At 46.7% G+C, this 13,400-nt stretch overlaps 1 protein-coding gene across 2 annotated transcripts in view; it reads right to left on the bottom strand.

Moving 5' to 3' along the window:
* SAMD4A (sterile alpha motif domain containing 4A) overlaps window positions 1–13,400 on the bottom strand; it is a 201,376-nt gene that overhangs the window by 40,476 nt on the left and 147,500 nt on the right. The window contains exons 4-5 of one of the 2 annotated variants that reach the window (XM_054567542.1): window positions 12,076–12,339; window positions 671–780 (exon numbers count right to left, since the gene is read on the bottom strand). In XM_054567542.1, coding sequence (XP_054423517.1) covers window positions 671–780; window positions 12,076–12,339 — 374 coding nt within the window. The remainder of the gene's footprint in view (window positions 1–670; window positions 781–12,075; window positions 12,340–13,400) is intronic. The other variant, XM_054567543.1, reaches the window with a different exon arrangement.

Here is a 13,400-nt window from a genome sequence, read left to right on the forward strand (position 1 = left end):
TGGTACACAGAAGGGAAATGAAATCTGAGACCTGGGCTAATGCCATCTCAATAATTGTCCCGTGTTATTAAAGGTGGTTAGAGGAGAAAAAAAAATATTGTACAACTTACTCCAATCTCAACTAAGACCAGTCTGAACATGTTTTTGTACAAGTGTTGGGAAAGGTTTAAGGCCTGACCTAGTGCTTCTGCTCAGTAATCACTAGAACTGAGCTGATTTGTAACCAGACTGGGCAGCAGACAACCAATCATTCTGTCATTCCCTAAACAAGCGCTAGTCGGACAGAGGGAAGAAGGGGGAAAGGACTGCAAATACGTGACATCGGTTCTCTGAGACCTTGGTCAAATGTCCCACTTCTAGGAGATGCTGCTGATTCCTCCCATGCACCCTTGAACTTAGTGAGGGCACCTACGTTATACCTGTTTCGTAACACCCTCTCTCACTGCCATTTGCCCTGTGGTCACCTGCCTGTCTTCCATGTCCTACGGGGCCCTGAAGGCCAGAACCGAGCCTTACTCACCATGGAATGCTGGCCTGCCCCTGGCAATTCCTTAAAGCAGACAAGCAACCAGAAGGGCAGAGTATGAGTCCAAATAAGGTCTGTCTTGGACTTGAACATCAGATGCCACCTGGGGCACCTTTTCAGGGGACGATCCCATGACATACATACCTGAGCCTCCAGCTGGCACTCAGTGAGGGCCATCATCTCCTCATAGGTCATCTGGGAGAACAGGGCAGCGTACTTGTGCAGGCGGAGGCTTTTTAGCCAGGCTGGAACATCTGTGATGCAAGATGTGCAAGAGGTGGGGAAAGAAATTGAGAGGGCACGAGGAGAGATGACAACAGATGTGGGAATAGAGAAAGAAAAAGAGGATGATGGTCAGAGGGAAAAAAGAAAAAAAAAAGCTTTACGTTACTACTTGTTTGACTTTGGTAGCAAATTATGGGCTTAGAAGTCTGGGTCTAGCGCTGGCCCTCTTGGTCTGGCCCTCATTCCATTTTAGACCAGGGGGTTGTTGATGTGGGATCCATGGGCTTCAGGGCATATAGGAATTCCCTAAAATTATATCCCAATTTGTGACTATACTAGGTAGTTTTCTGGCAGAGAAACATCCATAGGTTCTGCGAGATTTCCAAAGTGGTTCATGACCCCACAAAGTGGCAAGGAACCACTGCTTTACCCAGACGACTTCATTACTGATTTGGAAAGAGTCTACGGCCATACCACCCTGAATGCCCCCGATCTCGTCTGATCTCGGAAGCTAAGCAGGGTCGGGCCTGGTTAGTACTTGGATGGAAAAGAAGTGGCTTCAAATGTTAAAACTACATATGATGAGTCTTTGTCCTCAAGATAATTTCTTTCTAGGTTCAGGACAGACCTCGACATGCTATTTCCGCCACTTCTCCAATGAAAGGGAAACCAGGCAGCTCTAGACATTCCCTTCCCAGACTCGGGTGGAATGACAGCCCAGACACAGGCTGTCATTCTTAGCCTGATCTTTCTCCTTTCTTCCTTTATTCCCGTGGAAATAGGGCATCCCGGACTCCAAAACCATCACTCCTCGGTGTGTGTCTGCTGACCATTTCTCCGAGCTATGGAATGTATCTGGATATGTCTCTGACATTTTCCTTTAATGTCAACCACATTTATATCAGGATCTGAAATGTCCAAAAATTGGCTAGATCATAGGATAATGGAAATTCCAAAATGCACTCGAAATAAGCCCCAACTTCAGGATTCTAGAGTTAGGAAAATTAAATAGTAACTGTATTGAAAATCCACAGGAGAATTATTACCTTGATAACTAAGTACAACCAAAACAAATTGAGAGGTCTCTAGACTCATCTTTGAGAAGTCTCTAGAATCATTTCCCCTACCCTTGACTTATTCTACGGACAGAAAAATTAAGTCATTAATTCTAGCTGACAAAGTATGTGGTGAAATGGGGAGTAGAACCAGGTTTCTTGAGCCCCAGCTTTTTCCTACACTGTCTCAGTGTTTTGCAAAATCAGGACCAAACAGCCCATCAGTAGGAGGGCTGAATAAACAGTGACCACAAAATACTCAGAAATATGGAAGTTTTGGTAAAGGGTATCCATGCTTCCTATAAAGTACTATCCACTACTAGCCAAGATCATTGCAAGATACTGTCTATTGCTAAATGCTTTATTCTGAGGCTCTGACAGAGACCACAAACACTCCAAAATAAGGGGAAACCTTCCAATTTTTAAAAATGTTTAAAGCAGTTAACTAGGGTTGAGTAGATAGCGGCCTGGTTACTCTGAAATCAGGCCCTGCTTCCCCTTAGGTGAGCCAAACCTAGGCTTAGGGAATGTGGGTGTGGGTTGATCTCCTGAAACTCAAAGATATAGGAGGAGACGGTGGTCTGGTGAGGTTACTTTGTGATTTCAGTAATGTGAAAGCCAAAGATGGAGCATTTCTGGAGAAACAGAATCAGATGTCCAATGGCATTTTGAGAACAGATTCAGTCATCTCCGGTGAGAAATCACTTGATTCTGTGCCTGGAACCCTTCATTCTACTGTGAAAAGTGAAGTCCCTCTGGGACCACCATTAACCACAAAGGGACAGGTCACATGGTACCAATCCCTTACATCCTCAACTCAAACTGTGCCTGGATCAAGAGTACAGGACAAGCCAGCCCAGAAGGTGCCTTCTCTCCTGCAATATCCTGGACTTATTTGACCAGACTTCATTTTCCACCCTGTTTTTGTTGCTGTTAAAGCAATGCTCACATTTCTGCAGACTGACCAGCAAATAAATACAGCTCCAGCTTTCAGGCCAATGACATGTTGCTGCTTTGTTACCATGCTTCATGTTTGCTATTTACATCATTGAAAAGCCCCAAGTCACTGCTCAGAAAACTCAATGATCATGATTCAGAGGCATCTGGGTGACCTGATGCCGCATTTGGCCACAATTTATCACAAATGAGTATGGAACAACTGCATGGGCCAAATTTTCAGCAGGTGCCCTATAGCTTAATCACGCAAAATCCACTGATGATTAAACAAACAGAATCCCAAGCTACTAAATAATGTTGCATACTGGGTGCTTTATAAGCCAAGGTGACAGGGTAGTGCTTTGAGTCAGGGAGAGTGGGGTATAAGGCTTGACTTGGCACGTCTCTGTTCAGTCCGTGCTAGTTCCTTTCTATAAAAGTATTTGACAGCCAGAATTCCCCTGGTTAGAGGAAAGGGAAAACCTGCTTCACTCATTTAGTCAACATGCAGGTCATTGGGAGTTGTCTTCCTAGAAAAGATCCCTATACAACTTCAGAGCATGGAGAATTAGGCCTTCCTGAAGCAGTATTTCATAGGTTCATGGGAAATGTAAGCTCTTCTTGGCTCTATAGTCTTGGAAGCAGGTACACATTGATTCTGCTTGGACAGCAAGCATCTCCATGCCTCATTCGGTGCTGTGTGCTTAAAGAGCTATCCCTTCCTGCAACGTGAACTGATGAACAAAGAGGAGGAAATCCCAGTTCTCAAGAACATAGCCTACTAACCTTCACGCCCTGGTTGGTGGTGAGGCACCTTCCTTTGCCAAGGATTAAAACAAAACACCATTAAAAAGGAAACAAACCAGAGAACTGAATGCCTTCCCTATTTGACTCCTCCCAAGCCAGGAATTCCAATGACTTGGATGCTAGATTCTGTAAGATGTTGGCCAGAAATGAATTCTAACTAAAAATCAGGTCCTTTCCCATGGTCCAAATGCCACATCGTTGGATGGAAAGCTGAGAATCACCTAACATAACATCCTTCCTTTTTCATTCTGCAAAGCTGTGGCTTTGCATAGACATGGCTGGTAGACACAGACAAGCAGGGGAGAAACCGAGGTGTTTCCTGGAGGAGCCGACGTGTGACTGAAGGCGCGCATGCTTCCAGGGCTCCCACGTCTGGCCGGCACACTGTCATTTAGCTTCATCTGGGCTGCCTCTGATGGACACGCCAGTGGAGATCCTAGACTAGAAAGTCACTCTCTTATGCAGTGTGAAAGATAAAGGTGTTTTGCTATATGCTGGGATGACTTCCTTGCCAGTTGTGGGCATCCTGATGTTTACTCACTCAACATTTATTGAATGCCTAGTATGGGGGCCAGGCTGTGAAGACATGGCCTTGCTCTCAAGGAAATTTTAAACTTGGAGATAAAATTATAGTATCTGCAGGACAAGTTCTAAGTCTACTCAAAGTTCTAGGGGGACATGGAACTTTGCTTGGGGAGTGAGTGATAGCTTCACAGTAGCAGAAAAACTGGAGTCACTGTGCAGACCGTACTAAGGAAGCCATTGCAAGAAATAGGAACAGCATATAAACAAAGCACACAGGCAAGGGAGCATTTGGGGTCAAGCAAACACTTGGGGGAATGGTAGAGAATGGCTAGACACAAAGTGGGGCAAATAGCCCGTGGTCAGATAACTGAGATATGTAATGCTGAAAAAAGGAGATAGACTTCATCTAGTGGATGATGAGAAGATGGTGAAATCTGAGCAGCGGAGGCTCAATCCGATGAGCCTGTTAGAAGGACGATGACTGTCATGGAAAGGCTGGCCTGGAGGATGGCGAGAGCGGAGGCAGGGGGTGAATCCAAGTCCTTGGAGGTGGCTTGGGAGGGCGGTGACAGAGGAGAAAGGATGGAAGGAAGCTGGCAGTGCTTGAAGAGCAGGGGAGAACACGGAGGAGGATGAGAGAGAGAAAAGGGCCCACCTGAGCAGGGTGGCTCCTCTGATTCAGGTTTGGAGAGAAAGAAAATACAGGGGAGACAGAACTCAGGGGAGCAGCTGGTGTGGGCTGAGAAGAGAGGACTGGTGAGCTCCACTTTAGATCAGCTGAGTGTCATTGCCTTTGGGTTATCCAGGTGGAGAAGTCACCTGCTCAAGATCTCGGAAGAGAGGTCGGTGTCACAGAACCATTTTTCTTGTCAGGAGCACAAGGCAGATATTTTAGCCATGAAAGCGGGTGAGACCACTAACGGAAAGAACATGAAGTGAGAATGGAGGGGAGCCGGGGGAGCCCTGGGGGTGCCGGTATTTAGGGGCAGGTGTGGGAAGAGGCGCCTGTGAAGGAAGCTGAGAAGGTAAGGTCAAAGGGCAGGAGGTTTCTGGGAGAAAGCACCGCCATTCATGTGCAGACACCCAGTCCCCATGCCTCAGTGTCGATCCTTTATGAAGCTTCTTCTAGATCTTTCCATAATGGTTTGCCTTCTCATGGCTATTTTTGGTAACTGCTATACTCATCTTTTATATGCTCTGCATTTACCTGCTGGTCTTTACCAATGGGATCAAGTTTCCAGTTATGCCAACTTCTATTTCTCTTTTCGAATTTGGTTCAATCAGCCACACAGAGGCTTTGTGGTGCATGTGAGAGCTCACTCAGAAGCTGGGCTCCAGTTAGAACTCGGGTTGCCTTCCTCACGTGCCTGCTGTGGGAGGGGCTGCAAATACCAACCAGGTCAACGGGCCACACAGCACCTGCCCGTCCAACAAGGAGGCCCCACAAGAGAGAAGGATGGGATGGGTATTGCTGAAAGGCCCAATATGGGGAGCAATGTAAAGGGCAAGGGGTAAGGCAACCCTGGAAGAGAGAAACATGAGTAGCCTTGTTTTCCGCAAGGAGCCTCACCTGTGGTGGCCCTGGCACCTGCAGACGGAAGAGAAACTCCCGTTAGCCAAAGAGAGCCAGGCTAGTCTTGGACAGCTCTCCTCCAAGGTAGGACTGCTGCAGCCTTGGCATTTGAGGGAGAGAAGAAGAGAGCCAAACTAAGGGATGAGAAAGGACTAACTCTTCAGTGTTGAAAACATTCCTTTCTAAAATGAACAGCAGAAGTCTGGCAACATCATCAAGGTTACTGAAGACTGTCTCTAGTTTTGGCCAGAGCAGAATGAGGAGCCCAATTCTGTCCCAGCCTCTGAGCAAAGGAAATGAGACGCCTTCATCTCTGGTCCCTGTGGGGTTGTGAGCATGCTCCTTGATCTTGGAACACGTCTCTGGGGCCTCCAGGAGGGGTTGCATGCTCGTGGCGAGCATGTGTAGGTCCTGGAAGGCACACAGATGGCCTATTTTGGAATAAAATACCCACTGACAGGGGTAGGTACAGACAGAGGGACTAAATCTCTCCTCGCAGCTTCCATGAACTATGACATTCATAAGTGATGTTCTATATGCGGCCTGCTTTGCATCGTTAAATTGAGGTTGGGTTCCACGTCAAAAGCTGCCCTCTGTGTACAAGCATGGTCCTTATAGCATGTCACATACCTAGTAAGGAATGCTGCCTAAGAGTCTCAGGACCTTCAGAATGTGGGGAAATCTTGGGGATTTGCGTTTCAAAGACGTCAGGGCTCTCAGCCTATCTGAGCAGAGGTAGCATAAGTCTGAGTCCATTAGGACCTATCCATGCAGGTCATATATTGGCATTTGAGAATAAAGAAAGCAAATTTACTAAATCTTGGTCTCTAAGTTACATGAATTCAAACCAGTGCCTACAAAGACAACATTCAGAAAATAGTGACTCGTTCCCATGACAGCCATGCTGAAATGTGTCCCAGCCGCATGCTGTGACACCCCTACTCCGTCACTCCCCTTTAGGACCCTCAGAAAAGATGTAATCACAACCTTCTCACAAAGGCTCCTGACGGTTTCCTTTTTCTTAAAAAAAGATCACACTTCTCAGTAACTTTCCTAATCTTATTCTGAGACAGGCAGAGGTTCAAAGGTCTACAACTGAGAAACAACTCAAAACCCCGAAATGGCTATTTCAGAATAGGCAATACATTTCCTTTGCTATGATGAAAACAAAGTTTACATAAGTTTCATCTCAAAAAGACTCCTTAGGAAAGGCAAACATATGAAAATATGAGCATTTTTTCAGTCACCGGTCCCTTTCACTCTTAATTGCTATGTTTCTATCCAGGTTACTGGAGCCAAAGGTTTCTTTTTCACTTTTACCATGTCTGAATACAAACCATGTGACAATTTCAGTTACACCTATATTTTTATACTAACATAATACGACACATCAAGGTACACCCAGCTAATATTAGTTTATAATGGTGAGGCTGAAGCTCTTATCAAGAGAAACAGACCACCCACCCCAGTCTCTACCCCTCTCATACTGACAACTGCAATGAGAAAGCCTCACTCTTCAGAGCCCAAAGTGATGGGCTTCACTAGCTGGAATCTGGAACGAAGCCCTCCCAGATTAAGTTCACCACAGATAAGCATAGCATTTAAACTGCGCAGGTGAGGAGAGAAGCCAGGGCTCTTAAAAAGGCTGGGCCAGCGAAGAGCTTGGTCCGCTGGGGTCCTGGCTGGTACCCCTCCCCTGGAATGTCCCACACTGTCCCCTCAAACTCTTTCTTTTCCTATATACTCTTTGCTATAGATGACACCATGGGCTATGCAGATGTCCCAGGCAGAAACCTGGGCATCATACTGGTTCCTCTCACTCCGTCACTGTCTATAGTCCATTTGTGAACATTCATTTCACCAAGATCCTGTGAACACACTCCTTTGTCTGCATTCTCCCTGCCAGTTGCCTGGGCACAATCTCATTTTCCTCCTCAGTTACTGAAATATCTGTCACCTTTCAGTTGGCCTCCAAATCCAGAATCCCCTGTCCCTTTCCATCTCACTTTGATTTATCCTCCACACGACTGCGAGGGTCCTGTTTCTAGCATGGAAATATAAGCACGTCATTCTGCCGCTGAGATTCCTTCAATAGCTTCTACCAACCTCAAGATACAAGCTAGAACCCTTCCTGAAGCCTGGCATCTGGCTCTTCCTTCTCCAGACCCTTTCCCCATGTGTCCTTACTGCTCAAGCCCTAAGACCTACACAGCCACACTGTCTCATGCTCTCAACACTTGCTGTTCCCTTTGCACAGAATGCCGTTTCCTCACCTTCTACATGTGGCTCACTTGTAATCATGCTCTGGGACTCAGCCCCAGGCCTCTCCTCCTCCAGGAACTTTCCTTGACTTCTTTCCACTTGACGTGGTGCCTACCGTGGTACCTGCCCAGACCCAGGGCAAATCTCCAAGACAAGACGTACCTGTTAGTTTCTCAAGTGACAGTAGATCCCTTGAGGCAGGAACAATCCCTTTCACCTCTGTCTTCCCAACATCTAGTACAAAACCTCTCTCAAGTGCTCAAAAAAAAAAATCAACTGACTTGAATGAGGACAACAATGAAACCTGTTAAGCTTCCTTCCCTTCTCTTTGTTCCCACATAACATGGCCACGTAGCTCATCAACAGTCCTGGCCCTTCGATAAATCTTTAGTTGTTGGGTTTCTATATTTCTAAGGACACAATGTTAATACAAGGGCAAACGTGTTCATTCTACCAATGGGCTTCTCTTTCATATTTTCCCTTCTTTCTAGGGAATTATGGAAATGTCTTTATTATCCCCTCTTGGCCATCTGAAGGCTTCGCACGAGAGAAGAGGTAAGAGAGAAGGCTCTACTCATCTGAGGCTGAGGGAAAGGAGACTATTATAATTGGGTACTGACTCAGAATCTAGAATTTGTTCCCCTGGGATAAGCCACAGTGAAGTTTTTGCAATGAACAAGGACAACTGAATTTAGAAACCACAGCCAGCATAGTTAGTCCAAACATGTATAAGCAGTAGCCTCCACAGGGAATGTTAAAGGGGGAAACTTTCATATTCCCATTCAGGACTTCACTTCTGTCCCTTAATTTCCAGTTAAGTAGCCGATCCCACTCTTCCCATGGCCTGAAATATTCGTCTGAGGTCCCTGCCCCAAGGGCCAGCTGATCTGTGCTTTGGAGCTGACTTAAAACTTTCAGGATGGCTATTTACTATAAAAGGAAAAACAAATCAAAGCAGGCAGATGATGTTAATCCTCTGAGAGCAGGAGTTGGTCTACTTGGGAGAGAACTTAGTGAGAATCCCTGGCAGGGAGTGCTGACGCGGAGACAAAAAAAGGGCAAGATCGATGTTTGCGAAAAAATAAAAAGAGCAAGAATGCTGGGCCGTGAGCTTTATTTCACACTTCTGACCCGAGAGGCACATTCCTGAGGGACAATTCATAGCCAAATCTAGCTACTCTGTCTAGATGAAAAGGAAGAAATGGATGAACACAGTGTTTTAGCAAGGTATGCACAGCTGTTGGCAAGAGCGATGAATTCACACTAAATTAAACTCAATTATGGTGACTTTTTATTCTTTTCCCAAGGTGCGGGGTGAGGGCTGACATGCATCCCCTGGAGATCTGGAACACCTCCAAATTCTACTATGGATTCCTTGTTGTTCTCGTAAACGGGGCGTTTATAAGTTAGAAAAATAGCAATCCGATGATGGCGTCCCGAGGTGCACCAGCACATCACGTAAAAGGGCTGCCACTGCTGCCAAAGGGCCTGGTCACGAGAAAGAAAGAGATGTGGATCCGAGAGGAAGTGCTGGCTCTTTTTAAAAGCACTTCCTTGGATTTCATATTTCATTTCTCAGAAAGTATGAATTAATTTGGAAATTCAAACCAGCATCTGCTCTTGGACATGGGACTCAAATGACACACTCCTGGGAGAGGCTTGTTAAGGCTGCTCCTCCAACACCCTCCTGGGGGGCTGTTGTGAGTGGTGGCCACCCCGTGAAGACAAACATGTCCAGGCAGGGTGGGGGGAGGGGTCCTCTGGCGTCACAAACACTGGTCCCTGACTCTGGAATGCTGCTGTTCCCAGGTGTGGATGTTTCTACTGCATGGCCTATCAGCTGAGCTGCAAGTATACTTCTCTCACAAATAGAATCCTTCATTGTCTCTCTCGTTCCTTCTTTCCAACATGTTTTGCCCTTTAGTTTGCTAAGGGCTTTATACTTTAAATCCCAGTCCCATTCTTTGGGAGGAGAAGAGTTCAGTGGGTCAGCAGAAGGTGGGCACACACAGAAGAGAGTCATCCAGTCACCAAACTGCCTGTTTTCTGGACACACCCCTCAGGCTGATGGATTGCGTATGTAAGATCTTGTCTGTGTCATTTTCTAATTGCATAAGCTCCGGGGAGACAGTTCTCAGCAATTCTAAAGAAAGGAATCAAAGAAGCTCATCCCATATACAGGATATTCCTTGAACTTTAGAATATTTTGGCTTGTATTCTAAAAGGGGGATGGGATATTTATTCAACTTTTCTTTCATTTATTTCTCTTTAAAACTGTGCTCTCTCTACTCATTTCTCACCTCAAAGTGCCAACACGCCATGTGCACACCTTTGCCTACTTGAGAGAATGTCTAAGATGTGTAGAGGCTTCAAAAAAAGAACAAGGAAGGAAAAACAAAAAAGAAGAGGAAGTAAAAGGAAGAAAGGAAAAGAAGAAAACAAACCTCCCACAGCCAGAGCAGCAGAACCAGCATTCCTCCCTGGGAGAGGTCTGGATCCTGGTGAACGGCCTTCTTGGTGGACCTTCCTTGCCCTCAATACAAAGGCCAAGGCCTCCTTCCCACAGTTACCAAGAGAACCACACATACGACTTCCTGGAAACATGCTACTCAAACACCCCACTTTGCCTGGAAAGGAGCCTGTCTGGAGCAGTAGCTGACTCTGCCTCCCTTGGTCCCTCAGGTACTTGCCTGCCCCAGGGACAGATGCCCTGCTGGCTTACCTAAAGCACGGCTGAGCCTCACCTGCTACCCGTCACCTGGGGCTCAGCTGCTTGAGCACATAACCATGTTGCATGAACTCAGAAATGGGTTTTGCTAAGTCTCCAAAATTATGACACATTTCCCCAAAAACTGTAGGAGAGAAAGAACACACACATCCCCTTCATGCCAAAACAAGCCATTGTTTTTGTTGCCTGTAAACACCTTTAAAGACCCATTGGTATCACCAGAGGAGAACATTGGGACACATCCCACTTGCTCTGGGCACCCAGAACAGGACCCACGGGGGATGGGGTGGGACGGGAAGGCCGCAGGCCTGAGCAGCTTGAGAGGGAAGCGGCTGCACGTCAGCTTCATTCCATTTTCAGCCTGGTGCTCTCTTACGACCGGCACCTTTCTGGGCAGTGTGGGTGTCCTTCTGTGCCAGGCTTCCGTGGCCGGGAGGGGACTTGGTACGGAGCCTCCTATGCAAACAGTGACCCTTTTCAAGGGAAAGATCAGAAACAGCAGGACCTCAGGACTATTAATGCCAGCAAAGAGTGCTGTCAGAGCCTCCCCCAGCATCGGAGTCCCAGAAACATGGCTAGTTATTGTTTTTTCCTCTCAAATTGTTATTAGTGTGTCTCTGATGAGCATCTTTCCCTAAGGACTTCCCAGCCTTTGAATAACTGGCGTCTAAAAATACAGAACACATGAATCCTCTTTGAATCTATCATGGGTAATTTGGAAATCTCTATCTCCTGATGAGTATCTTTAGAACAGGGTAGATTTACAGGGCGATGTAGGAACATTTATTTATGCGGCACAAAAGGCCTTTATCATCTGTATGCAAACCTGTTATCAGGCTTAAAACACTGTCAGATATTCCCAGTGGTATTTTCATATCCCTTCAACAGATGCAGAGAAAAGGGTTGAAAGGTTTCTTTGGATATCAAAGGAAAAGGGAGAGAGAGAGGAAGCACTACTACAGTTCTGCATTAAGAAAGGTTTAAAAAAAGATCCTGTGGTTTGTTTTGCTAAGTTATTGACGGTTCCCTGGCCACGGCAACACATGGCCAATGGGGTAGAAGGCTGGAGCCGCTCAGCATCTTACAAACAGGGCAGACTGCGGAGCATACGTGCAAACAGTAGAATCTGTCAGCGCTGGCTGTGACTCATTTGACTGTCTCAAGTCACTGCATTAAAAAAATAAATTAATTAAACAGGGCGCTGACCTCTCCTGCTCTGGTTCTTGCTTCCCAGGTTTTGGCAAGAAGCCCTGGAAGGGGAATCCAAGTCCCTTCCTCCGTGGTCAACCCGGGAGCTCCACAGCGGACAGGTCCAGCGCAGGGGCCTGGGGAGGGGCGTGGGCTCCTTCTCTCTTGCTGACTCCCTCTCTTTTTACCCTTCTGACTACAAATAAAGGGAGGGACTCTGTTCCCAGTGGTTTCTCATCCGGTCACTCACCTTTCATACCACTACCTTCTTCTTGGAATGTGTTACGAGCAGTGGTTTGATCTTCTAAGTGTTCACTCCCACCACTTCCTGAAGAGGCTACACTGCTTTGTGGAGACAGGGGGGCATGATCGGATGGGAGGCACTGGGGTCCTCTAGCTCGCAAGTCCTCATGAGACATCCATCCATGTCCTAGAGGCTGGTTTGGCACATTCATGGGTGGGGTAAGGGACACAGATCGTTTCAAAGGGCTGTGGTGTGCCTGGCCTGAGAGAACTGGAAAAAAAAAATAAAATGAAACAGGTTATTCCCCCCCCTTTAGCCTGGGCCACAGAAGAACCCACAATACCCGAGAGATGCCACTAGCTGTCTTGCAATTCCATCAGTGGTCACAGAGGGCGACTACAGGCCTGGACCGGTCCTTCCCTTTGGGGTGGATTAAAAGGGTCCTGTCTGGACCCTTTGGTGGGTTCGGTCTCTCCAAGGAGGCTACGCCTACAGCACCCACATACGTGACCTTAGCCTTTGTGGGTTGGGATCTGCTTTTAGTCCTAACGCTAGAAATCAGGATTCGTAGCAGCAGGCCCATAAATCAGGAGAGACTTGACAGCCTGGCAAAGTGGCCATCTGCCAAGGGTGAAAAAAACGTGCTGGGCAATTTTTTTAAACACACAAAAACTGCCATTACCCACATCATTAAGGTGGACTTCCTGACCAGTAGGGATCTCTGCTGGGCTGAACTGGCAGAGGCTGGACTAGTCCTTCCAACCAGGAATCGGGGGACTATCACCTCTGAAGGGGGTGCAGGCTCAGCGAGGGTCCCAACTCTAACACGGATCTTGGGGAATGGAACACTGGCAGCTGTGTGTGAAAGGGTCGATTCTTCCCCGTGGCTCTGCAGGTTAATGCCAAACTTTATATTGAAAACACTTCCAGGTAACAAGGCTTTCATTCAGAAGCCGGTGGGGTGCTCGCGGTAAGCTGGGAATGGTTTTCAGCAGCATGTTCAACCCTTCCGCACAGTGGGCAACATCTGCGTGGCCCCCTCTTTTAATTTCTTTTCCAGAAAACTAGGAAAAAAGCAACAAAACTCACATAACTAGCCAAATTAAATTGAGGTCATTCAAGGGAGGGATTTAACCAAAATCAACGCCGAGGGAGCCGATGTTACCCTTGGTTGGTTTTTCTGGGTGTGTAAAAGTGACAACTTTACAAAAGAAGTCTATTCATAATATTCTCTCAGCACTGGTTCCTGACAGCTCCAGTTTATTTTGACTGCTGCAGTACTAACATGGAATTGAGCCACATGCGTTTTTAAACATTTTTCAGGGAAGCCA

This window comes from Pteronotus mesoamericanus, unplaced genomic scaffold (genome assembly GCF_021234165.1).
Source record: "Pteronotus mesoamericanus isolate MK-2021 breed Mesoamerican mustached bat unplaced genomic scaffold, CSHL_Meso_final contig_182, whole genome shotgun sequence".
Lineage (NCBI taxonomy): Eukaryota > Metazoa > Chordata > Mammalia > Chiroptera > Mormoopidae > Pteronotus > Pteronotus mesoamericanus.